The following is a 24,934-nucleotide window of genomic DNA, read 5'->3' on the forward strand; positions in this document are numbered from 1 at the left end:
AGGAATTAATAACGATTTTAGTTAAGTTAGCAAATAAGAATTTATGGAAATGTAAAAAAGTTTATAAAATAAACATATTTTTAAAATTGAAATACTAGACCGCAGTGTTACCATTTCTCCTAGTGATATCGAAGTGCGATAGGGCCCGATAGGTACGGACCAATAATCGATGACAGGACAGGCTCTAAACAAAAGAAAAAAAATTAAAATTACGGCAGGATTGCGAGCGATATTCGTTTTATCCCTTCGCAGCATCATTGAGACCCCGGCAAACAATCTACGGCGTACCGCCAGTCCGGAGTTGCAGTGTTTCCAGCGGAGCCGCAGCATTGTCTCCTGTCCCACAGCTTTCCCCTCAAAAAAACCAGCCACTCTGCCTTCGCCTTCCCCTCAGCCCCCGTGCACCACCCACGCTGCCACCGCCTCCCAAGGCCTTACCCGCAGACCACGCCCCCCGCCTGCAGCTTGACAGGCTTAATCAGCAACTAAACAAACGGAAGAGGAAGAGTGACGAAACGCAGCGGCAGCAGTAGCAGCAACTCCTACAGTGAGTAATCCGGAAGCTGGAGCAGCAAAAGCGTGGATCCTCATCCATCCGTCGGCTAAGCGATGCAGTATAGGCCACCATGGGTTCACAGACCTTGGAGATTCTGCGCCAGGGCGTGTGGGCCTCGCTGACCGGCGGTTACTTTTACGATCCGCATCAGGGTGTCTTCTGCAACGTGGTGCACCTTTACCTGTGGCTCTACCTGCTCTGCTCGCCCTTTGTGGCCTACCTGGTAAGTAGTGACCGAGTGTAGTTCTAAGTAGTTGCTTCTAACGTCCATCTTGCAGTACTTTCCGAGCACTTGGTTGACATGGTGCCTGTACTGCGTGATAACCAGCTTAACCATTCTGATGGTGAAGCTGGCCAATCTGGCGCTCCACCGGCTCTACGATCGCGCGCAGACCATGTCCGAGGTGAACCTCAAGGGGCAGTTCATCAAGGTCACCAAAGAAACGGAACCGCGCCACGACGACGAGGTCGGCATAGAGATGAAGGTCATCCGACCGGGCGGCTCACGCATTTCCGTCGAGCAGGCCATCAATGAAGCAAGCGAGGAGAACAGCATCATGTCCATTGACAACGTGAACAGCATTATTGGTGAGTTTTACTTATTGTGGCCTCGTCCCATTGCCTAAGAACTCTTCTTCGCAGATCTCAAGGTCGATGTGCATCGCAAGAACAGCTCGGAGTCTATTGAACTGATGTTCTACGCGCCATCCATGCTCTCCGGCGGCAGCCAGCAGGATCAACAATCGCTGGCCGGTTCCGCCAGCGTTAGCAAGTCTATTCGTAGCACGGGACCGGCCGGAAACTCGTCCACCAGCGCCGCTGCTCAGGCAGACTTGTTCAACAAGTACCTTACCGTCTATCCAGAGGTTGTCGAGGCGGTTGGAAGCAGTGCGGGTAGCGCAGATGGAGGTAGCAGTGGTGGCGACAGTAGATCAGGCGGAGCAGTGAGTACACTGGGACCTGCAGGAGCGGGAACAGCACCAGCCCAGCACGTACGCACTGGACATCTGTCGCGCAAGTGTTCTGAGGTATTTAGCCGCCGCCATCGACGACGTCTGGAACGGCAGAGCAGCTTGGACACAGCGGCAGCCGCTGCAAGCTCCAGCGGGGAGAACAAGTTGATGCGCAATCAGTCGGATACGATAGCCACAGCGGCACCCTCGTTCCTACACTCTCAGCCAACGAACAAGGCGCGCGGTCAGACCAATCCGCGTCAGCACTTTATAACCAGCACCCCATCGACAGGAATAGGCGGAGGAGATGCTTCCTCTTCATCCACTGCCGTCGTGGTCATTGCCCCGGCCCCGAACTCTTCGGTGAATCCAGGACGTTCATCACGTCTGCAGCGGCACAGAAGCTCGGAGACGCATGACGAGCGGCTGAAGCACCAGAGTCGTGGTGGACTTTTCCAGCCCATTCTCCAACTTCCGCACCACAGTGCAGCCAGCAGCATCGGCGCACTGGCAGTGATCGGTGGAGGAGGCAGTAGTGCCGCAAACGATGTGGAAGACATGGAACTGGGCCTGGTCAGGAATGCGGGCAGCGGCGGAGTGGCGGATGCCTGTAGCCGGGCACTGCAGTCCTGGATATTAGGTAAGCTAATAGGAAATCGAAACCCTCCATGGTTGTAGCTTAGAAACCTCAATAAGTTAGTTAGTTTAATATGTAATATGTTGCCCATGTAGATCCCTTTCCGGATGCGTACCTGGAGGACGATAGCTACACCAAATCTGATCTGGGCATTGAGCAGCCACATCAGCCAACTTTCCGCACCCAGCATCGTCATCATCACCACCACCACCACCTGCATCATCACCTAGGAGGTGCAATTATCCGTAAAGATCCAACCAGCACAATGTCTGCACTTCAACTGGCCGGAGCCGCCCAGCCAGGAACGGGAGGATCGGTAACAGGCGGTAGTGGAGCAGCAGGTGGAGGTGGCTCTACTGCTGGTATGAAGCGACGCAGACATTCCAACGCTACGAGCTACAAGCACAGCTCGAGCCAGGGCAACAAATCGTCCCTGGCGGGCGGAGGAGGCTCCAGAGGCCCGTCTGGAGAGGCAGGAACATCAGGGGGAGCCGGAGGAACTGGTGGAGTGAGGCGCATTAAAAGCGCAGCCCTGGAGGTTCTATGCCCGCAGCCCTCTGTTTCTAATCTCAGTCCGCACCCTAACAGCGTAGAGGCCATCTCGGGTCAACAACAGATGCGGAATCCTCTGCCACCTCCTAGCAAAAGTCTGGTGCGTAACCAGCACCTTAACCTGTATCCTACGCAAGGCTATAGCGACGCAACTCCCTCTGCTGGAGGGGGGCCTGGTAACAGCAGCACATGCAGCAGTCTGTTTTTCGGCAGCTCCAGCGCGTGCGGTTCCACAACAGCATTGATTGAACCTCCAGTTTACCCCATAGTCGAGCACTCAGACGAGAAGACGGGGCACGAAGAACGCGGTGATGAGTGCTTGGGAATAGGACAAGGCAACGCTGACGATGACGACGAGGTTGACGACGTCCCGATCCGAAGAAGAACGCGGGCTTTAGGCTGCAGCCAAACGCACTACAGTGTTGAATCGGATGTGGGTGGTTTCTTGGCAGACGACGTCGGTGCTGACGAAGATGTGTTTAAAGATTTCGACGACAACCTGGAGCACATTCTTAGTGAGCTGCAACAGACGCATAATCAGCTGGATGACGTCCTTAAGACCCACAATATCCATCACCACCCACATTTGCACCACCATCATAAAGGCGCACCAGTGGAGGCCGCAGGGTCGTCGGGAGGATCCGTGGCAGCAGGGGTAAGTGCCGGAAATGATGACGAAGATGAGGAAACGGAGGATAATAACACGGGATCGAGGTCTCCATTGCTCAACGATCGCAATCGCCAGCAGGCAACACTGCGAGAGATTCAAGCTGACAAGCAACTCCGCCAGGAGCTATCACACCAATCCGGAGTGGTAATTCCAGCCCCTATTGCTCCCGTTCCCATACGCAGCGAGGCGGACTCTGGCTGCCCTTCAAGTGACTGCGAGCAAGTGAGCGCCAGCTCCAAAGACCAACTGCTGGCGGGAATAGAGTCGGAGTTGCAGCAGCATCAGCTCCCGCAAAGATGTCAACTGGACGAGGAGCAACCATGCACATCAAAAATGGCTGCCAAAAGCCTGGGAGCCATTCCAAAAGTGGTAAAGTACCGAGAAGTGGATGAGCTGAGGAGAAGACGCAGAGGAGGTTCCCCGGCGGATGCGGCCGAGGCTGGAAACGAGTTTGCACTAGTCAAACAGACCAAGCTGGCTTCGCAGAATTCCTCCTCCTCGAATTCGACGCACAGCATCAGCTTGACCGACATTGACAGCCTGACGGCTGACTTTCACAAGATGCTCTGGCTGATGCACAGCGATGCTGTAGACGACCGGGGCCGATCCATCACCGGCACCTTGGCGGACCGCACTCCGATCCCGGCAAGCAGCAGCCTGGTCCCGCCAAACATGTCCAACGCACACTTCCAGTTCTACCAGGATGCCATTCAAGCGCTCCAGGGCACCCATCCCACCTCCGGTTCCAGTGTGGAACACATGACCAACATTGAGCGGGCGTTGGCTCGGGATAAGTTGCGCCTGGATGCCAAATTGATGTGCGAGCAGCTGGCTGCGGCGGCGGAGGCCAACTCAGGAGTCCGAGGAAACACACTCGCAACTCAGCAAATGACGCAGCAGCATGTGGGCATGCTAATGCGCGGAAACTCTAGCTCCCGGCATCCATCCAGCGCTCCGTTCTCGGTACAGGGATTGATCAATGTGATCCGAAACGAGCGCCAGGTAGCCCGCAGCCAATTGGACGCTTTGCAGCAACTTAGCGATGCGGCAGCAGCAGTGGCGGCAAATGCAAGTGAGGCTGCCTCCGTTTCAGCCTCCGGCGCAGGAGGAGGAGCATCGAGTGGCGGGGGAGGAGTTTTAAGCGCCCTAGGACTGGCGAATCACCCCAGCAACCAGATCAGCCAAATTAGTCAGCTCAGCCAGATGAGCCAACCCATGCTGAATGTGGACGGGCATTTTGCACCCTACTGCGACTACTGGAGACCCGCGTGCCTTCTTTCCGCTGCAGAAAAGCCAGCGGCTCCTAAAAGTTTTTACAAGTACCGGTTCAAGTGGTGCGGCCAAGAGCACGAGTTCAAGATTGCCATGGACCGGCTAGAGCTTCTTGCCCTGTTTGACCGCGATCTCCACTGGATGCACGTGCTCCTGGCCAGTCTGCTGTGCACCCTGGTAGCCTGCTTGGGAGCGGCGATCTTGCAGCACGATCACTACAAGGATCTATGTGCCCTGCTCTTCTGTGCAGTGATCGCGGGAGCTCAGTACTCGCTAGTAAAAAGTGTGCAACCGGACGCAGCCTCGCCAGTGCACGGATTCAACAAGACAGTGGCCTACTCGCGGGCTATATACTTTTGCCTTGCCGGCGGCATGCTGTTGCTACTAAAGCGCCTCGATACGGACTACGGGGAACGGACACCGGATCCGGTGGTATTCTTTGGCATGCGCTACTCGCCCGCCGATGTGGTTGCCCTCCTTCTGCAGGCGCTCTACATCTTGCTGCTGTGCTTTCCCATCATATTCTCGGTGGGACTGTGTCCCCAGATAAACACGTTCCTCATGTACCTGCTCGAGCAGATCGACATGCATGTCTTTGGCGGAAATGCTGCTAGCAGTCTGCTAGGTGAGACCCTTTTAAGCAGTATTTTGCATCTAGAACTAATTCCCAATACTTTACAGGCTCCTTTTTGTGCGTTGTCCGGTCAGTGCTTGCTGTAATGCTGCTTTATGGACCTCTGTACGGTGCATTGGACGAGCAGCGCGGAACCCAGTACATTCTTTTCTCCATCTTCTGCGCCATGCTGGTGCCCCTGGGTTACCATCTGTCTCGATGTGCCAGCGACTTCAGCCATCTGTGGCGGCTGATCAAGACATGCATTGTGAGCACGTATCGTGACGATGAGGATGAGGATCTCAGCCAGATGCAACATGTAGCAGCCGGAACAGTTGCCGGATCAGGGGCTGCCAATAACACTGCCCTTCAATTGACCACCAGCACTCCGAAGCAGCACAGGCAAACAGATTTAAAAACGGAGCCTGAGCAGATCGAGCTGAGCTCGCTAGAAAAGCTAACCGTCAACGAGGAACATCAAGAAAAAGAGCACGGAGCGGATGATCAACTAGAGACAGATCAAGATCTGCCTCTGCAACAAAAGCACAGCAAATCTAAAACTTCGTCCTTGGGCAGCAGTCAGCAAACCCTGGCTAAGACCATCAGCAGTAGCAAGAGAGCCATAACAGCATCCAGTTCGTGTACCTCCATTGGAACGGGAGAACCACCGGTGGAAGCTGGAGGGGTGGCCGAGGAGGCGGTGGATGGTGAGGATCAACGCAGAGACACACTGGCTGGCGAGGTGGGAAGCAAGCACGAATTAGTAAATAACTACGACCAAGCCGCCAAAATTGATGAGTCGGAGGACAAGATCTCCAGCTCATCTGCCACAAACCCAGGGGACATGTCTACGTTGACCGCGGGAGCGGGCACAGCCACCACTGATGCCACACCCGCTTGCCTGGAGGCAGATCCCGACGCTGAAGCTGAAGCGCCTGCTGACGAAAAGCAACACCAGGGGGTTCTGGGAACGGGACCGGGTACTGGAACTGGAACTACTGAAGCCAGTGACAATAGCAGTGGTGGCGGCGTTAACGGAAATGCCAACGACAATGGGACTGGCAACGACCTTCCCGATCCCCTACCACGAAAGCTGCAGGCTACAGTAACCACTCGGCTGAAGAACGACTTGGTGGTGATGACCCTGCTGGCGGTCAGTGTACTGGGTTTGCACTCCAGCACCGTGTTCACCGCCCTACAGCCGGATCTTAACGTGGTTCTCTACTCGTTCATCGGCGTGCTTGGACTTCTGCTGCACTACATTGTGCCGCAGATGAGGAAACACATGCCCTGGCTTTGTTTTGCTCGTCCGTTGCTCCGGCAGCGTGAGTTTGGCCAGTTTGAGGTGCTCAACGCCCCCAAGATCATGTGGTTCGAAAAGCTTTACATTTACCTCAGTGTCTTGGAGCGGAACGTGCTCTTTCCCCTGCTAGCCATTTCCTCTCTAACGGCGGACTCGCAGTTGATTGTGGCTAAGTTTGGATTGGCCTGGGGCACCCTCATCGTAGCGATCTGCGCTCTAAAGTGTGAGTAATCCGATCGAGAAGAATTTAAATCTTATAATCGAACTACAAACCTATATACGGATCTTGCCTCTCTCTCACTTTTACGCTAATCCCAATGAATCTCTCTCTACTTATTAGTTGTAAGGAACGCTTACTCGGATCCGACCAACCAGTACCTGATCATAATTTTTACGGTTTTGCTATTCCGCATCGACTTCGCCATGGCCACAGAGACCTTCATCATTGACTATTTCTTTGTGTCGCTGGCCTTTCGCAAGTGCTGTGACTTCCTGCTTAAGGTGAGAAATAATATAATATAATAATATCCCATGCTAATGCAAGTGCTTTCTTAGCTGCAATTTATTGTGACATACATCGCTCCGTGGCAAATAACTTGGGGATCCGCCTTCCACGCCTTCGCCCAGCCATTTAGTGTACCGCACTCGGCAATGCTCTTCCTGCAGGCGGGCATCTCCGCAGTGCTCTCCACTCCGTTAAATCCGTTTTTGGGCAGCGCCATCTTCCTCACGTCGTATGTGCGTCCAATTAAGTTCTGGGAGCGGGACTATAACACGCGCCGGATAGACCACTCAAATACGCGGCTCAGCTCGCAGCTGGAGCGGGATTTGGGTGCGGACGATAACAACCTTAACAGCATCTTCTATGAGCACTTAACCCGCTCTCTGCAGCACTCTCTGTGCGGCGATCTCCTGATGGGTCGCTGGGGAAATGTCAACCAAGGAGATTGCTTTGGTAACAACATAGCTTTATACTCTTAATGCAAATATGCTGAAAAACCCCGTCCATCCTTGCAGTTCTTGCCTCGGACGACCTCAACTGTTTGGTTCACATCATTGAGCTAGGCAATGGATTGTGCACATTTCAGATGCGCGGCTTGGAGTTCCGCGGCACCTATTGCCAGCAACGCGAGGTGGAGGCCATCACCGAGGACGTAGAGGACAATGACGGATGCTGCTGCTGCGATCCAGGCCACCTGCCCCGATTGCTCAGCGCCAACGCCATGTTCTCCACCCGCTGGCTGGCCTGGCAGGTGGTCGCAGCCCAGTATGTCATCGAGGGCTACTCCATATCAGACAATTTAGCCAGCGCCACGCTTCAAGTGTTTGAGTACCGAAAGGTGCTCATAACCTACTACATTAAGGTGAGTCCTCTGGATTTGCGCGTAATAACTTCTGCTAATCGAAAACTATTTTATAGAGCATCATCTATTATGTTGTAAAGAATCCCAAGCTTGAGCAGTGGCTTGCCTCCGGTCCCATACAGGATGCCCTTCAGCATACGCTAAGTCGACAGTTCGTTGACCTAGATCCCATTTTCAATTTCAATTTAGACGAAGACTTTGATTTTCGGGCAGTAGGCATCACGCGTTCCAGTTTTTGCTACGTGTACCTCAAATGGATCAATTACTGTGTGGATAAGCGCCGGGATGCTACCTCTATGGGAGGCGCCCCACCAGCCCAAGCACCAGCATCTGCTGGAGGAGCATCGTCCGCCCCGGCAACGGCTGCTGTTGCTCCGCCACCACCGGTTACTCCCGCCCACAATGATTCGAAGAGCACTCCCAATCTCTCGGCGCACGGTGGACCGGCTGGTCCGGCTTCAGGTCAGTCCAAGTCACAGTCTCAACAGCAGCTGCGCCGTCCACAAAAGAGTGTTGCCCAAGAAACCAGCGGAGGCGGAGGAGGTGCAGTTGTCGGAGGGAGTACTGCCGCTGGCACAGGAGGAGTGACCGGTGGAGGTGGAGATCCACAGCTGAGCGGCTCGCATAGCTTTGCTAATATATCGCGGCAAACATCGGAGAGTGCTCCCGGACTAGGTGGCTACGTAGCGTATATGGATCAAAATGTTTTCGTGAAGCTCGCAAAGAGTAGCACCACCACAGGAGCAGGAGCCGGAGCTCCAACTAGCCGGAAAGAAAGTCAGGAAAAGCCCGCAATTCGTCTGAAACTAGCTAGCGTGGGCAAAGATGCACCACTCGTGTCCCTGTGCCTGGCCCTGGGCCTTTTGGCCAGGCGATCACTGGCCACGGCCTCGCACAGCTCGATGACCGGTGTGGAGTTCTTTCTGCACGGTTTACATGCTCTGTTCAAAGGAGATTTCCGGATCACATCGCCGCGCGACGAATGGGTCTTTGCGGACATGGAGCTACTTCATTCCGTTGTGGCACCGGCGGTTAAGATGGCCCTTAAGCTGCAGCAGGACCACATTACCAATCCCGATGAGTTCCTGGATCCTCATGCCCTGTACGATGCCATTGACAACTGTTCTAACGAGTTGGTAATTTCGCATGAGGCTGATCCCGTTTGGCGAAGTGCTGTACTACGAGGAGCACCCAATCTTCTTGCCTTGAGGCACGTAATGGAGGATGGCTCGGATGAGTACCGCATTATCCGGCTGACAAAGAGGTGCCTGAGCTTCAGGGTAATCAAGCTTAACAGAGAGTGCGTCCGTGGCTTGTGGGCAGGACAGCAGCAGGAGCTGATCTACCTGAGGAATAGAAACCCGGAGCGCGGAAGCATCCAGAATGCCAAGCAAGCGCTGCGCAACATCATCAACTCCAGCTGCGATCAGCCCATTGGGTATCCCATCTACGTGTCTCCACTCACAACTTCATATGCGGATACAAATGCGCAACTGTGCGAAGTGATTGGCGGCGCCATCACACTGGACACCATTCGGCATACAGTGCTGGGATGGTGGCACCGTATACGAGAGCGCTGTCGCCAGGGATGCAGTTCGGGATCTGCTCTAGAACCGCATCCGGGATCGGGACCCGTCCAACTGGGTGCCTGTAACTTTGGCAGCGGTGGCAGCGTCGTTGGAGCCGCATCCACGGCTACGGGAGTGGGTGCCTCGACAGGATCTGGTTTGGGAGTAGCCCCTCCCGGCACCGCTGGCAGCACGGGAGGCGAGTCCGGAGACCTAGCTCCCGTTTTCATTTCTGCTCCTCTCTACAACACCCTTACGGTTAATAGTTACTACAGCGTGCGTCCGGGAAATGTTCCCGGAGGACCCATTCCCGCCAATCTGGGCGGTAGCTATGTGAGCGACAGTTTGGCGGTGGTGCGTGGAGGTCTGGCAGTGATGCCTGTGAAACCCACCTCCACAACACTGATTGCCGGACTGCTGAACAGAGAACGGGATCAGGAAACTTCTGGATCTGGAGTGGTTGGAGCAGGAGCCAGTGGGGCCACCAGAGCAACGAGTAGTGGCGGAGTGCGCAGTCGAAGACCTGAAGTCGGCAGCAGTAGAGGTAGAGATCATGAACGCAGAGCCACTTTGCCCATCGCGAGCGGTGGAGCCGGTGGTGAGCCAGGAAAGGATCTTACCGCGCCTCAAACCCAAGTGGAACATGAACCAAGCCCGCGCAGCACAAAGCTCTCCTCTTCTTCAGGCAGCCTCGGTCTTGGAATGGGCGTGGGCCTTGGCAACATTATCACAACGCCAGGAGATTATCCGAGGAAAACCAAGGGACCCATTTGCCTCACCGCCGTTGAAACAGGAACTAGTAATTCAGCGGCAGAGGGAAAGCCCGCAGGATCGGGAACAGTTGCTGGAACTGGAGGAGGTGGAGTTATCAGGAAGCCGCGCATTGAGATCTTCAAAAAGGTTATAATTGTGGATGACACTGGGGTGAGTATAAATATTTATGAACCCTTTAAATCAAGGTAATTAACCTAAATCCCTGAACAGATTTACGATTGCCTGGACATCATAGATGCTGTTGTGTGGCCAACTGAACGAATGCGCAACAATGGTGGCAGGCTGTCCTGGAAGGACTGGGAGCCGAGTGCCGGTATGGTGGGCCATGTCGTCCACTGCTGGACGCCCAACCATAAGGACATTCGCTTTCGTTCACATGTCAACCGCTATGTTTACCTCGTGGAGATCGGTGACCACTATGTGCCAGTAGAGGAGCTGGGTCTAAGGGAATACAATCAGATCATGGGCAGCACCGAGGAGATGGCCAATTCGCGACGAAGCTCCATTCAGCGCGATTTCCACGAGTACAACATTCCGGTAAAGCTGGCTGGCCTTGCTCCAATTATAGGAGGCGGCGAGTCCTCCACGGCAACTACCAGCGATGCCTCTAAATCACACAAGGCGATGATCCGAGCGGTAAGCAGCAGCAGTTCCGAGGACGAGGATACGTCGTCCACGCGCTCCATTCCATTACCACAGGGCGAACATGGCGACTTGACGAACTTCACCAGGCTGGTGAGCATGTGGAAGGAAATCATTTTGGACAATAACAAGAGAAGACTCTACGATATGGGTGAGTTGTCCCCAGAGCTGCTTCAAAAACTGGATGATGCCGTTCAGCAGCAGCAACAGGAAGATGCGCCGGCTGAGAAGACGAAGGAAATGGACACAGCCACAGTCACTGCCAACGAAGGTGAAGAGGGGGCAAGAGAAATGGAAATTGAGCCAGAGCAGGAAGAGAAAGCAGTAGTGTTTCTCGAGGAGCAAGCGCCGCTGGAAGAGGTGACCGTTTCGAAGCCCGAGGAACAGCCTGCTCCGCCAACGCCTCCGTCTAGTCCCGTCCCTGCTGAGACCAGCTCCACTTCCAGTGCCAAATCCCCAAGTTCCCCTTCATTTTGCCAGGAAGAGGACGCAGTGAATCCAGAGGAGACGCCCGAATTGATCTCCGAGGAGTCCCCAAGCGATGAGAATGGCGAAAGCGAGACGCGGACAACGGTCTAACAGGATCACATATATTTGCATTTGTTTGCCAAGCAAACACCCTAAGGGCAGGGACTGACATTCAGGCGGACATGGACACAACCTTGTAATACATATCAGCAAAGAGCAGAAATATGGAGATTGAATTGGCAGAGAGGAGACAACCTTGCCCCGGGCTTCCGCATTGTACGCCTTTTCCATGGGTGTGGCCCATATCCGAGCACCGTTCCTGGCCAGAAAAACAAACAAACAACAACAAATGAGAACACTTCCAAGAAATCAAAGTAATGTTTATAAAACGACTGCGTTTAGTGTATGCATAGGAATTAGGAGCAAACTACAATAATTCAGACAAAAACAAACAAAAAACACACGAATTCAATTTTTAGTATTAATACAAAGTTATAGGTTATACTCGGTATATAGGAAAAAGAGCGCAAATCGAGAGCAGGATATTGGACAGATCATAAGATATATATCTAACTAATTGTTGTAACTTGCGAATTGTATAATACGGAAACGGAAAACCAAATGCTTCTCAAACATTACCTATTTTGTTCTTTCTCCTCTCGCTAGCCAATACAGAAATATTAAGCAAACCTAAAGAATTTATAAATGTATATTTAACGGAAATAAGTTTAAAGTTAAAGTTAATGAATCCCACACAGACACAAAACATACCAAATTTGATTGTTAAAGAGTACACAAATGATACAAAAACCCGCATAACATTAGCCTAAGCGATAAGCGAACTTCGGACAGGATTCAAGTTACAAAACTAAGATATTACACACAATTCCTAGATGATTAAGAGGATGAGGATGAGGACGAGGATCAAGTGGAATGACGACATGTAAAGCTCTCACGTTGCCTTAATATATTAGACTGATTTTTTCTACACACATTTGTAGACGTATGGTGGATGACATTTGAGAAGTCCCAGCCAATTGCCTGGGGGAGGAGCTACAGCAAACGGAGTCCTAATCCCAATCCCAGCTAGCGATTTACATGTACATATAGGGAAGAGCGAAGCTAAGCGAACAAAGCTACAGTTGTCGGCCTATCCGAATCCGATCGTTCCGTTCGTTCGATGAGTATATACCATATACCATGGCATATACACACTATATAGCCACATGCCCAATTAGCCAAATCTCTCATTAACACAAGTGTAAATGCTAATTTCTCACCAACAGCATACAAATTTTCTTACGATTAATTACCAGCAGACAAAACCAACAGACAAAAAAAAAACAAAATACAATGAATATTGATTATTTCTATGTACATATATGGATTGTATTAAACATTTATCGAAACTTAGCTGTTAACAAAAATATTTTTATTCCCCCTCGCCACTCCATTTTTTTAGTTCCATTTAAAACAAATTTCATATTTATATTATACATAAAAATTATATAAATATATATCAATTAAATAAATAATAAATGAAACTTGTTATACAAAAAAAATAACCCCCATCTATCTAGCTTTTTGGCTGGCTTTATGGTTCTTTCTTGTCTACCGGTGGCCATAAAGGCGTCAGTTCGCTTAGCGCCACGTCGTAGAGCAGGTTCTGATACTCTTCCAAAAGGACTGAGGAAAAACGGCAGATTAGCAATGAAAAATTATTCGGCAGACTGGGATAAACTCACAGTGAGGATCGCTGATCCACTGGTCGAGCAGCGCCTGGCGGTTATGAATCTGCTTGGTAATGAGAGCGCGCTTAAAGCGCAATACCTTGTCGTTCATACTGGACCAGCTCTTGATCACGGAGGCGGGTGTGGACTTTAGTTTGCTCCGGAAGTCGGCTAGCCTCGAGCAAACTTGGCCCTCTAGCAGAAACATGCCGAAGTAACTGAAACGACAAGACTAGCATGAGCACTTGTTTAAATATCCAATCTTTTGAGACACTTACCAGCAGGCCTTTTCGCTGAGCGGCATCTCCACTTCCCCGAGGGGCAGCTCCCATCCAGACTTGCCAAACGTGGCGTCCACATGACAGTAGATTTTTCCAGATGTTTTATCGAATCTGGGAGCAGGATCCTCGCGCACCTCACGTATGTTGCAGAGCAAGGGAACATATAAAAGAAGCCACTCCGGCTCAATGGCGGTAATGCCGCGAATGAACATCTTGGTAGAGTCGCCGTTCTGCAGCTCGTATGCCTCCTGATAGATTACCCATTCGGGTGTTTTTTGACGCAACACGGAAGAGACGTGCAGGAAGGCTGGCTCCTCCATGTCGGCACAATGGTATGCGTACTTCAATCGTCGCCGCTCTTCCTTGTCGGCGATATCTGCCAGAGGTACCTTTCTAGCCACCCGGTCGCCCATGCCGGCCAACAGAATTTGGCGAAGGAACCGTGCCTGGGCATCGGTGGGAGGCTTTAGTTCGGGGTCCACACCCAGCTCAATGTCACTCACATTCAGGTTTATCTCGTTGGTCAACTGGACCCGCAATTTTCGCACCTCGCTCATCGCTTTCAGTCGCAATCCATTCGTAGCACAAAACTCTGACAAGCGGCCCTGTGATCCGGCGTACTCTGCAGCTCCCACGGCCCGTAATAGGACCATGGGATCTCCAAGCAACTGAAAGTTGCCGCTGGCCGCCCAGCTTTGCCGTTTGCGGTGGAACCGATTCGCGCCGGGCGCCACATCCTCGTCCCTTTGAACCCCCGTTTCGATTAGCACCTCCTGGACTGAAAGCGCCCCCACAAGGCAGACGGTGTAGGGCAGCAGGTCCTGCTGGTGGGAAAGAGCCAGCATTTTTCCAAAGCGCGGCGCCACGGGAAAGCGGGAGATAACCTGACCCAAACGGGTAACGGCTGGTGGCAAATCTGTCTTCTCTGTCTTGGTGGCCTCCAGGGCACCTAGCACGATTAATCGCCGCTCGGCGGCTTGCAGCTGCACCTGATCCGGTGGTGAGGGAAAGGGAAAGTGCACCACGCGATCGATGCCCATGCATCGCATCTGCAGCATTAGGTCCTCGACTGGCTTTTTCTGGATATCCGGCTGGGAAAAGTCCTCGAAGCAGTCGTTGTACACGGCACTCGAATAGAGGCGATAGCAATGCCCGGCGCTGATGCGACCCGCTCGTCCAGCACGCTGGTCAGCCGAAGCCTTAGACGTGTAGGTTACCACGAAGGCACTCACACCAGTCAGCTTGTCGTAGAGACGGGTCTTCTGGCGACCGCAGTCCACAACATACTTGATGTGCGGAATGGTGAGAGATGTCTCTGCCACATTGGTGCTGACCACGCATAGCCGGCAGCCATCGGGAACGGGCTGGAAGATGCGGTTTTGCTTCTCCGAGGAGAGGAGCGAGTAAAGCGGCAGTACCCAAAGTGGTTGCCTTTGACCCGATTCCATTCCCGACTCCCCTTCCAAGCCTAGTTCATCGTCGTTTTCCTCTTCCAGTCCCTCCTGGTCCTCATCGTCATCCGGCTGCTCGTGCATGTCTGCCTCCGTATCATCACCAGGAAGTTTGTAGTCGTCCAGGTTGATTTTGGGTAAAGCGATCTGTGCCAAGAACTTTTTCTTAGATTTGCGAATATTACGTATAACTCGCTTCATGTCAAACTCCAGCTCCTTAGGATCCTCCACAGTCGAATCTGCATCATCCTTTGATTCCGCATCATCCTTTGTTTCCTCCTTTTCTTCCTCCGATTCCTTACCATTTTTCGCCGCATCCTTGCTTGGCGGTTGATACGGAAACGTACGTCGCAACTTGCGCACCAGTTGGTTAACCTCCTGCTGTCCCGTCACAAAAATTAGAATGCCGCCTTCCGGAAGCTTATTATGGATTTTTAAGGTCTTGCGGTAGGCCTCCGCCACATAGTCATCTGGTGTAAGCTTCTGGAAGTGAATGGTCACAGGAAACTGTCGAGCCTCTACTTTAAGCAATGGCGGTGGAATCTTAAACAAACGCGTATTCTCTGTAAAATCGGATACTCGCAAAGTGGCGGACATAATGATCAGCTTTAGCGGCTGCCCGCGTTTGTGACGCAAGGGCACGATCCTTGACAGGAGACCCACTAAGATGTCTGTGTAAACGCTGCGCTCGTGCGCTTCGTCCAGGATGATCACTGAGTACTTACTAAGCAGGAAGTCAGTTTCGATCTCCTTAAGCAACACACCGTCGGTCATGAATTTAATGCGCGTCGCCGGTGTTACGTTGCCCTCAAAGCGAATGAGGTAGGACACCTCGCTCTCCGGCAGGTTCATCTCGTGGGCCACCCGCTTGGACATGGCAATAGCAGCTACTCGCCGCGGCTCCGTCACTCCGATCATCTTGTGCTGTGCGTAGCCTGCTTCATACAAGAACTGCGGTAGCTGGGTAGTCTTTCCGGAGCCTGTCTCACCAGCCACGATCACAATGGGGTTTTCGTTGATTGTCTCCATCACCTGCTGCTCCTCCGCGAGGATGGGCAGTCTAAGACGGGCATCCTGAACTTCTGTTGTCCGATGTACGGGCACATAGACAGTCTGGTGAATACAGGCAGGTAGAGGAGTAGGCTCCGGCTTCAGTTTTGTAATGGGTGGTTTAACAGTGACTTGCGGTGGAACTATAGACACTGGAGTGGGTATGGCAATAGGAGCGGATTGAGCTGGTGACGTCTCATTGTCCTCATCAGAGGAGGATGAATCGTCATTGTCTTCCTCCACGCTAATTACATTCGGATTCTTCCGCTTCGCCTCCCGTTCCTCCTCCTCTTCGACAAGAAGCCTGCGCTTGGAGCCCTTTATGGCATTTACGCGGAGACCAGAAGCCGAGCTTTTTTCAGCTAAGACTTGGGCCTGCTTTTCTTTTTTCTTGGCTAGATACTCGTCCAGAGTGGGTAGACGCTTTAATCCCACGGTTTGTACTTGGCTAATGGAAGTGTACTGCTGCAGCTCCGCCTCCGGAATTTGAACAGCAGCAAGGTCACCCAACAGCTGAGCGCGCTAAATTTGTCAAGGATTCAATTAATTGACAGTTTTATATAAAAATGGAATAAAAACATACACCCTCTTTCTTTTTCTTTTTGTCCACAATCGACTGGAGGTGCTTGCGCTGCTTTTTGGAGAGGATCTTCACGTGCTGCACTTTGTCCACTTTAATCTTGGTGGCCCGCTTCTCTGAGGGCAGCACCAGAGCATTGGCCTCATCGTAGCCAACTTGGCTTCCGCCGGCCACAGCATCCACATCGATCTGAATCTATAGAGTATTGGATTTAACAAACGGTAAGAAATCGGGTTCAACCTGTTTGGTTCTACGGTTTACCCACCTTTTTCACGGCCGAGTTGTCCACAATTGTTTGTGGATTCTGGCGCGCTTTGGCATTGTGCACCTTCTTGCCCATGATTACTTTACTTTACCAAAGTGGTTAATAAAATAAAGTAATAGTATCAACTAAACCCAATAATATAAACATTGGTTTAAATCACACGTGCAAAGTACGTTTATCGATTACAGCGCAGGCGATAACTACTGCTTGTGAAGTTGAGACAGTATGAAATTTGATGTGATGTGCATATATGTTACATTTGTGTCAGTGGAAACATCTGTGGGAAAACATTCGCCGGCAACTATCGCAACCATAGTATTCACACTTGTTTAACTTTTCAACTGCAGTGCGATAGAGTCGTATTCGTAATCGATTCATCGTAATTTTTTCAATATAAATTCTAGTGACAAATAAGCGTGTAAAAATATAGGTCCGTTTACCCTCGCCTGTCGTTTCGACTTGGCTTTCTTAATCGAGTCCTGAACCCCCCTGTTCATCTGAATTTTGCTACCTGCAATGGTGTCCAAGAACCAATTCCATCAGAACCGGACCATGCAGTCGCAGCAGCATCCACCTCAAATGCAGGAACAGTTTCAGCAACAACAGCAAAATTCGTATCCACAGCACCGCAACAACCAGAGCAACAATAATAGCAGTAGCAACAATAATCCCCGGGCAGCTGCGGCTCCGTACAGGAAACCCTTTCGTCCGGGCAATAATAACTCCGGACCAGGAGGAAACGGCAATGGAAATGGACATGGGAATGATAACACTGCCAACGGCAATAGTAACAAGCAGATGATGTTCTCCTCCAGCCAAATGCCCAGCGATCCCCTGTATATAGACTTCAACAGCCCGGCACCGGGAAACAAACAACACCAGGTGGACAGTCTCAAGAAAAAGCCTATGAAGGGCATCAAACAGCAGCAGCATCACAGTCCGAACCAGCAGCAGGGCAAGATGAACAACCAGAACAACAAGCATAACCAGCAGCAGCAGCCCTTCAACAACCAGATGAACGGAGGCGATTGGCAGCGCTTTCCGGGCAACAATCCCAACCATATTCGCGGTGGCTTTAATGGATTCCAACGTGGTCCCCCTCCGAACCGTCCTCCTCCACGTCACATGATGGGTCCGCCAATGGGCCCCGGACCACGAGGACCCGGTCCGATGGGCCCTGGAGGACCTTACCCGCAGATGCCTTTTCAGCCACCGATGCCCGGTGTGCGCGGTCCCGGGCCAATGGGCCTTATGGGTGGACCACCGCCGCCGCCGCCACCGTATTTTATGCGGCGCAACGGACCCGGTCCAGGTCCTATGATGGGTGGCCCACCGCCCATGCATATGATGGGTCCACGGATGCCGCCGCGAGGCATGCCACCAGGCGGACCTTTTGGACCAATGAACATGAATGGCGGCCGGATCATGAAGCCCAATCCCAAGCTAATCAAGCAGGTGGTGAAAGGGAAGAGCAGCATAAAGACACTGAAGAACCTGATCAATCAGTATCCCATCGACAAGCCCTGGGTCACGGACGAGATACGCAGCGAGCACGATAAGAAGGTGGATATCGAGAACAGATTGAAGGGCCACAAAGACGACGAACTCTTTGCTCAGTATAAAGGGCAGCGGGACAAGTTTGTTGGTCTCTACGAGGCGGCGCGGGAAGAGTATCTCAAGCAGGAGGCAGCTAGTGTCAAGGCCAAGGTGAGCATATTGTGGATCCCCAACATCTCCTCATTCCCTAGGAACAGGTGTCCCATCCAGAGCATCTCTTCAGGAATGCACACCGATTCCGGGTACATTTTCGGTTCGATCTGGAATCGCTTTGCAGTCCTGATTTGATCCATAACCCCCACCCGTTCCTCTTTATTGCGTTTGCCGGGCGGTAGGAAAAAAAGGCAGCAGAGAAAGTGAATCGCAACCTGATGCACTGCCTCCCATTACCTGCAGTCCTGCAGGAGGTTGTTGTTACATCGATTTTCACCTTCGGTTCCCTTGGCACTGATATATATACACAATAGAGAAACCTATTGGCATATACTTCCAGCCACAGAAGCCTTAGGAACTGGTCAAAATTGTGTTTTTAAGTATTTAGAACTGTTTGGTAACGTACCGCATACATGGCTGCCACTTTATCAAATTGAAAGAAAACGAATAGAATTTTGTAATGTTCAATCGTGGCAGGTGTAGTAGATTTGTAAATGCACTCTTAGTAACTTGATTCCTTGATTGACTTAATACTTTTTTATAACGAGCCTCAGTTCTGAATCCTATGGCTGTTTTCATTTACCATTTTGGTTGGCATCTCAAAATTTCGTGAATTTCGTGAAACCTAAACTGCCAGAATATCAATTAAGATACTATATTAGTAGGTATAGTCCAACTTTTGAAACTCATAGCATATGAAATGATAATTATGAGGTTTTAAGATAAGAAGTTGTACTATTCCCGTATCTATTCAAGTAATTGAAATTCGTAGGCGTAGTTATCTGGAAATAGCCAAGAGAAATTCGCAGAATGCATTTGAAAGCGAAAACAGATCTAAGAGCTCTTTTTACACACTCGAAAAAATTAGCTATTGAAACCCGTTGGCAATTCTCGTATTTCTTTTGCAGGATGCCAAGTCAGACAAAGACAAAAACGCAATTTCAAATCAGAGCGCCGCCCCTAAGGCCGGAAGCGCTAAAGATGCAACAATTCCAAATCCCTAGGCAGCCAATGCAACCGAAACCGAATCAATCGAATCGAACCGAATTAACAGGTCGCTCGACTCACAGAACTAATCGTAAACTTAAACGTTAAACAAAAGAGCAATTAAAAACTAAAACTAAAACTAGAAGCGAGAAACAGCAAGCGTCTGACAATTGATGACATATAGAACTCAAAAACCCGACTCTATATCGGATATATATACCCTTCTCCTCCTCCGAGGAGGAGGTGCTTTTGTCACACGTTGCTTTTGCGACTGAGAACTGAGCTTAGTACGATAATATTGCAACAATACACAAACCCAGCGATGATAATATGGGCGAAACTCTAGTTATAGCGATAAAGAGTTCGATTGCGAGAACGAATAACTCATAACGATTCACTTGTCTAACGTAACGTAAAGTAGAGTATTGAAATGTAACCGTAACGTAACGTAACAGTTTCCTTATTCGAAAACTATTTGTTGTTAAATTCTAAGTTACAAAAACTGCAATTATTTGTACACATTATGACACGCCCTTAGCTATATATGCATATATATTGATATATATATATATAAATTATTTTCCTATTCGCTGCCCGAGTGCTTGGACGCGACATTATTGGAACAAAGAGGCCGGATCCTAAGCACTCTGGCATTAATCACTCTGTAAGCCTTGGATTACACCACTTGATTGTATTTTTAAATTAATTCTTAAAAACTACAAATTAAGATCACTCTGTGAACGTGTTCTCGATGGTGTGCATCTACGGATTTGTTTTTGTGTTCTTTTTCCCGACCCCAAACCCCGTCCCTGAACCCTAGTCCACTGTTCTCTTCACCGATAGTAGATTAATCACGCTCCTGATCTTGATGACCTGATCCACCTGACAAGTAACCTCAAAGCAGCCACACTTAGCGGAAAAGTAGAACCTAGGCCCACTGTAAAAACTCTAGCATAGCATCAATTTCCAAACCAGTTAACAGTACACCCATGGTTAGGAGTAAAAATTACTGCCTTGGAAGTTGGGCACAATTAAGCATACCCTGATTACACTTGACATTCAACTCAGACTTGTTAATAGCAACATAAACTTAGCACCAATTTCAAAGAAATCAAAGAAAAGTTAACAGCGATCCCTCGATAAGCAAAAACTCAGCTGACTTCGAAATGAGGAGAATTGCAAGTATTTTTAAGGCACAGTGTATAAACCGCCGGTTAGGGTGCGTTCTCACACTTGGCGCGGTAAAACCCACTTCGACTTATAGTGGAATTATTATTATCAATGAGGAACATTTAACCCTCAGGTAGCTAAATAACTAAATGGCAAATAGGGAGTCCTAAGACAAAATATTTTAGAATCTGGCCCTTTGACCTAGCTTGTCAGGTGCTCTTAGGTTTAATCGCTATTTGCTACTACATAAACACTTCCCCATCCCCACAAGAATGAATAATACCGCAGAATAAAGAGAGATTTCCAACAAAACACTAAAGGCACCGCGAAAACTTTTTCTGGGGGATCATTATACTCGGCCCAATGGTTACTTTTCCCAGCCACTTAACCCACAAGTTGGGCCAACAATCCATCTAATAGCGCAATCACTGGTAATCGCCAGAGTATAAAGGCATAAGGACTCATGGAGTTGCCTCAAAGGCAGCCGGGATAATGGCGAAGCAAGAGGAATCCGAACTGGACACCCACAGTGCTGTGTACTACCACTGGCGCGTTTGGGAGCTCACTGGCCTGATGCGTCCTCCGGGGGTCGCTAACTTGCGATACCTGGTGTACTCCATAACGGTCAACTTGGTGGTCACCGTGCTGTTTCCCGTGAGCTTGCTGGCCAGGCTGCTGTTTACCACCAATATGGCCGGATTCTGCGAAAACCTGACCATTACTATCACGGATATTGTGGCCAATTTGAAGTTTGCGAATGTGTACATGGTGCGGAAACAGCTCCATGAGATCCGCTCGCTCCTAAGGCTAATGGACGCAAGAGCCAGACTGGTGGGTGATCCCGAGGAGATATCTGCCTTGAGGAAGGAAGTGAATATCGCACAGAGCACATTTCGCACCTTTGGCAGTATTTTCGTGTTTGGCACCATTCTGAGTTGCATCCGCTTGGTCGTTCGTCCGCATCGAGAGCTCCTGTATCCGGCCTGGTTCGGCGTTGACTGGATGCACTCCACCAGAAACTATGTGCTGATCACTATTTACCAGCTCTTCGGTTTGGTTGTGCAGGCTATTCAGAACTGCGCCAGTGACTCCTATCCGCCTGCGTTTCTCTGCCTGCTCACGGGTCATATGCGTGCTTTGGAGCTGAGGGTGCGTCGGATTGGATCTCGGAAGGAGAACTCCACAGAAGGGCAGTCGTATGAAGCCTGGCGAGAGGAGGTGTACCAGGAACTGGTCGAGTGCATCCGCGATCTGATGCGGGTCCATCGGCTGAGGGAGATCATTCAGCGAGTCCTCTCTGCGGCCTGCATGGCCCAGTTCGCCTGCTCCGCCGCCGTTCAGTGTAGCGTCGCCATGCACTTCCTGTACATGGCGGATGAGCACGACCATACCGCCATGATCATATCGATTGTCTTTTTCTTGGCCGTTACCTTGGAGGTGTTTGTAATCTGTTACTTTGGGGACAGGATGCGGACGCAGAGCGAGGCGCTGTGCGACGCATTCTACGACTGCAACTGGGTGGAACAGCTGCCTAAGTTCAAGCGGGAACTGCTCTTCACATTGGCTAGGACTCAGCGGCCTTCTCTCATCTATGCAGGCAATTACATCGCCCTCTCGCTGGAGACCTTCGAGCAGGCAAGGCGCAATTTCACTATTTCAAATGTTTTTGATTTGTTGTCATATACTTGCACTTGATTCCAGGTCATGAGGTTTACCTACTCGGTTTTTACACTCTTGCTGAGGGCCAAGTAGGAAGATCATAATCCCTCTTTTACAAGACAAAGTGTTGTTGTAAATCGCAAACTCGCAAAAATATAATACATAAATTACAAAAATAAATGATCATTATGGTTTTTTATTTAAGTGGTCTATTCCTAACGTGTCCAAAAATAAAGCGGAAATCTGCGATGTCGGATATTTAACTTTGTTCAAAAGCAAAGATTCTTACGCAGAAGGGAATAGCTTGTTTCGGATCAGTCGCCGCTATCCGTCGTCTCCGCTGGAGCAGCATCTGCTGCCAGCTCTGGATCAGATGCAATAGCTGAAGTGGGTTGGTCGTCCTCCGTGACGTCTTTCTGCTTCTTCCACATCTTGGCGGCAGCCAGCAACTTGAGGTTGGGTCGAGCCATTTCGTCCTCGGGAAAGATGTAGTCGAATACTTCTTCCCAACCCTCCTCGACGCCATCGTCCGAGACGATCTTCTGCCGCTTCTTGATGCGCCGCGGCATCTTGTCCATTACCTTTTGTAGCGCCTGAGAATCGGAGGCGTCGCGTTCAAAGTCGCGCCATGCCTCTAGCAGCAGAACACGCGACTCCTTGTCGCCCAGCTGACGCAACATATCGTTTGCCCGCTCGTAGACTCTCCTTGCCAGCCGCACGTTGAGCTCCGCATCTTGGCCGCTGTCGCCGTGGCTGAGGCCGACCTCGAACTTGGCAAACGACATCCACACCTTTACATGCTGTGTGCGCTCGAGGAGGCGCTCGTACAGCTGTCTGGCTAGCTCCGTTTCGCCCAGGGCCACCTCGAAGTCGATGTACGACTTCCACAGCAGCTCTGGCATGTCCAGGCGCGGCTGCTGCACCGCCAGCTCGAAAATGGCTCTCGCCCGTTCCGTGTCGCCCAACAGATTCTCCAGCTCGGCGAACTTCATCCAGGTAGAACAATTCTCCGGTCCAAACTCCAGGAACTTCTCGTACAGCAGGCGGCAGCGCTCGAACTCACGCAACTGAATCTCCAGCTCAATGTAGCCCCTGAAGAGCTTATCTCTGGGACACATACCGATGGCCAAGCCCAGAGCTTTGCGTGCTCGCTGCAGCTCTTTGCAGCGGATCTCGAATTGTGCGTACAGCAGCCAGAGCTTACTGAAGGTGAACTGCTTATGAGGTATCAGCTCCAGACAGGTCTTGTAGATCTGGCGCGTACGTTCCGCATCCTCCGCTTCAAGTTCCTCGTACAGAGCATAATTGATCCAAAGGTAAATGTAGCGTCGCCAGAAGTTCTTTTCGTTGGCAGGCGGCACGTTAGAAATGGCCCGCTCGTATGTCTCACGGATCTGATCTCGCTCGCCCTCCGCCTCAATCAAACGCAGATAGTCGAACCAGGCGTCATAGTTGGTTGGATTGGCAGCCACTTCCTGCTCGTACTGGTACTTGCGCTTGGAAACGATCACATCCTCAATACCCGCTCTGTCGCCGTACTTTTTCTCGTGTATCGTATAGGCCTTGAACAGCTCCTGTGTGCGATCTTTAGGCAAATGATCCAACGCGTACTTGTAGATGACGCGCGCCCTATCGTGCTCCTTCTGCCCCTCCTCAAAGCGTGCAAAGGCGATGAACAGACGCTCCTCGATGTACTCGTCCCCAAAGAACTCTACAGCGCGCTCAAATACCCGCCGGGCGCCATGAATAAACCCATGGGAGTCCTCGAAGCGGGCGAACTTTATCCAGTTCTTCACGTCCGGATGCACATAGACAAATCGCTCGTAGACCTCCCGTGCCCGGTCGATCTCCTTGTAGCGCAGCTCGAAGTTGACGTAGGTTTGCCAGGCCTGCTCCTCTGGTTGCCACTCCATCCAGCGCTCGAACACCTGACGCGCCCCTGCCACATTCTCCAGCATCTCCTCCATGTAGGTGTACTTGTACCAGAACTGGTTGACTCGCGGCATGATGGTCACTGCCCGATCCCACAGGTTGCGAGCATGATTCACCTGCTTGTTCTTCATCTCCATTTCGGCGTATTTCAGCCAGAGAGTCACGTTCCGGTGCTCATTGTCCAACGCTCGCTCCCAAATAGAGCGCGCCCTCTGGATCTCCTGCTGTTGCTCCTCCCACTGGGCGTATTTGATCCAATGACTGACCACCATGCGGTTCTTGCGAAGATTGTCCTCGAAGGTCTTTCGCTTCCGCTGCTGATAGTCAGCTAACTCGGCGGGATCGGAGATCTTCTGCTTTGGCGGCGGCGGCAGAATCTCCAGATCTCGCTCCTTGGCCTCACGGAGCAGCTGCTCCGCCGTGATTTGCACCTCCGCCGGCGCTTTGTTCTTGACCTGGTGAAATTTTGGATTGAATACGATGCTTTGGTGAATTTCGGACTATGGCTCTTACCTTGGCCACCTTGGGCATCTTCTGTGGCCGCTCCATGGCTGTGTAGTTGTGCGGATTCCTAACTTGGTAAACTATTTATTAGATGGGTAAAAATATGATAAATCGCAAAAAAATAAATAATGCCACCGACAACGTCGTGCGATAACGATAATCGTATTTCGATAGCTCACTATCGATAGCCGCTTTTCTTGTCTCCACTGACGCTCTGCATTTTACTTTTCAAATGTGCCAAAG

General features: G+C 51.0%; 5 protein-coding genes across 5 annotated transcripts; 3 read left to right on the plus strand and 2 right to left on the minus strand.

Moving 5' to 3' along the window:
- The first annotated feature begins 82 nt into the window (after positions 1-82).
- LOC6555501 (protein pecanex) lies at positions 83-11,918 on the plus strand. The gene is made up of 10 exons (XM_001982590.3): positions 83-779; positions 835-1,144; positions 1,199-2,149; positions 2,242-5,265; positions 5,322-6,779; positions 6,897-7,057; positions 7,112-7,511; positions 7,574-7,920; positions 7,977-10,412; positions 10,473-11,918. Exons 1-10 carry the CDS (start codon positions 627-629, stop codon positions 11,481-11,483), a joined length of 10,251 nt encoding a protein of 3,416 aa, XP_001982626.2. The 5' UTR covers positions 83-626; the 3' UTR covers positions 11,484-11,918.
- A 996-nt stretch (positions 11,919-12,914) lies between these two features.
- Positions 12,915-16,985, minus strand: LOC6555503 (probable ATP-dependent RNA helicase kurz). Its single transcript, XM_001982592.3, has 5 exons — positions 16,730-16,985; positions 16,468-16,659; positions 13,381-16,406; positions 13,118-13,320; positions 12,915-13,058 (listed from the first exon to the last, which is right to left on the minus strand). The coding sequence occupies exons 1-5, from the start codon at positions 16,802-16,804 to the stop codon at positions 12,967-12,969; spliced, it is 3,588 nt and encodes a 1,195-aa protein (XP_001982628.1). The 5' UTR covers positions 16,805-16,985; the 3' UTR covers positions 12,915-12,966.
- A 30-nt stretch (positions 16,986-17,015) lies between these two features.
- LOC6555504 (DNA-binding protein K10) lies at positions 17,016-20,908 on the plus strand. Its single transcript, XM_001982593.3, has 2 exons — positions 17,016-18,436; positions 19,348-20,908. The coding sequence occupies exons 1-2, from the start codon at positions 17,246-17,248 to the stop codon at positions 19,441-19,443; spliced, it is 1,287 nt and encodes a 428-aa protein (XP_001982629.1). The 5' UTR covers positions 17,016-17,245; the 3' UTR covers positions 19,444-20,908.
- Positions 20,909-20,949: 41 nt separating this feature from the next.
- On the plus strand, positions 20,950-22,409 carry LOC6555505 (odorant receptor 2a). Its single transcript, XM_026982580.1, has one exon. It carries the CDS (start codon positions 21,089-21,091, stop codon positions 22,289-22,291), a length of 1,203 nt encoding a protein of 400 aa, XP_026838381.1. The 5' UTR covers positions 20,950-21,088; the 3' UTR covers positions 22,292-22,409.
- Positions 22,410-22,435: 26 nt separating this feature from the next.
- Positions 22,436-24,914, minus strand: LOC6555506 (protein crooked neck). Its single transcript, XM_026982579.1, has 2 exons — positions 24,701-24,914; positions 22,436-24,642 (listed from the first exon to the last, which is right to left on the minus strand). Exons 1-2 carry the CDS (start codon positions 24,734-24,736, stop codon positions 22,570-22,572), a joined length of 2,109 nt encoding a protein of 702 aa, XP_026838380.1. The 5' UTR covers positions 24,737-24,914; the 3' UTR covers positions 22,436-22,569.
- Positions 24,915-24,934: the final 20 nt, after the last annotated feature.

Source organism: Drosophila erecta, unplaced genomic scaffold (assembly GCF_003286155.1).
Source record: "Drosophila erecta strain 14021-0224.00,06,07 unplaced genomic scaffold, DereRS2 tig00000126-arrow-pilon, whole genome shotgun sequence".
NCBI classification, from domain to species: domain Eukaryota; kingdom Metazoa; phylum Arthropoda; class Insecta; order Diptera; family Drosophilidae; genus Drosophila; species Drosophila erecta.

Bases quoted from the DNA above. Each gene is read 5' to 3' on its own strand.
- LOC6555504 (XM_001982593.3), top strand. From the start codon at position 17,246: ATGGTGTCCAAGAACCAATTCCATCAGAACCGGACCATGCAGTCGCAG. The intron at 18,437-19,347 runs GTGAGCATATTG...TTTCTTTTGCAG, and splicing joins CAGCTAGTGTCAAGGCCAAG to GATGCCAAGTCAGACAAAGA.
- LOC6555501 (XM_001982590.3), top strand. From the start codon at position 627: ATGGGTTCACAGACCTTGGAGATTCTGCGCCAGGGCGTGTGGGCCTCG. The intron at 1,145-1,198 runs GTGAGTTTTACT...TCTTCTTCGCAG, and splicing joins CAACGTGAACAGCATTATTG to ATCTCAAGGTCGATGTGCAT. The intron at 6,780-6,896 runs GTGAGTAATCCG...TCTACTTATTAG, and splicing joins AGCGATCTGCGCTCTAAAGT to TTGTAAGGAACGCTTACTCG.
- LOC6555505 (XM_026982580.1), top strand. From the start codon at position 21,089: ATGGCGAAGCAAGAGGAATCCGAACTGGACACCCACAGTGCTGTGTAC.
- LOC6555506 (XM_026982579.1), bottom strand. From the start codon at position 24,736: ATGGAGCGGCCACAGAAGATGCCCAAGGTGGCCAAG. The intron at 24,643-24,700 runs GTAAGAGCCATA...AAATTTCACCAG, and splicing joins AGATGCCCAAGGTGGCCAAG to GTCAAGAACAAAGCGCCGGC.
- LOC6555503 (XM_001982592.3), bottom strand. From the start codon at position 16,804: ATGGGCAAGAAGGTGCACAATGCCAAAGCGCGCCAGAATCCACAAACA. The intron at 16,660-16,729 runs GTGGGTAAACCG...AATACTCTATAG, and splicing joins ACAACTCGGCCGTGAAAAAG to ATTCAGATCGATGTGGATGC. The intron at 13,059-13,117 runs GTGAGTTTATCC...GTTTTTCCTCAG, and splicing joins GTGGATCAGCGATCCTCACT to TCCTTTTGGAAGAGTATCAG.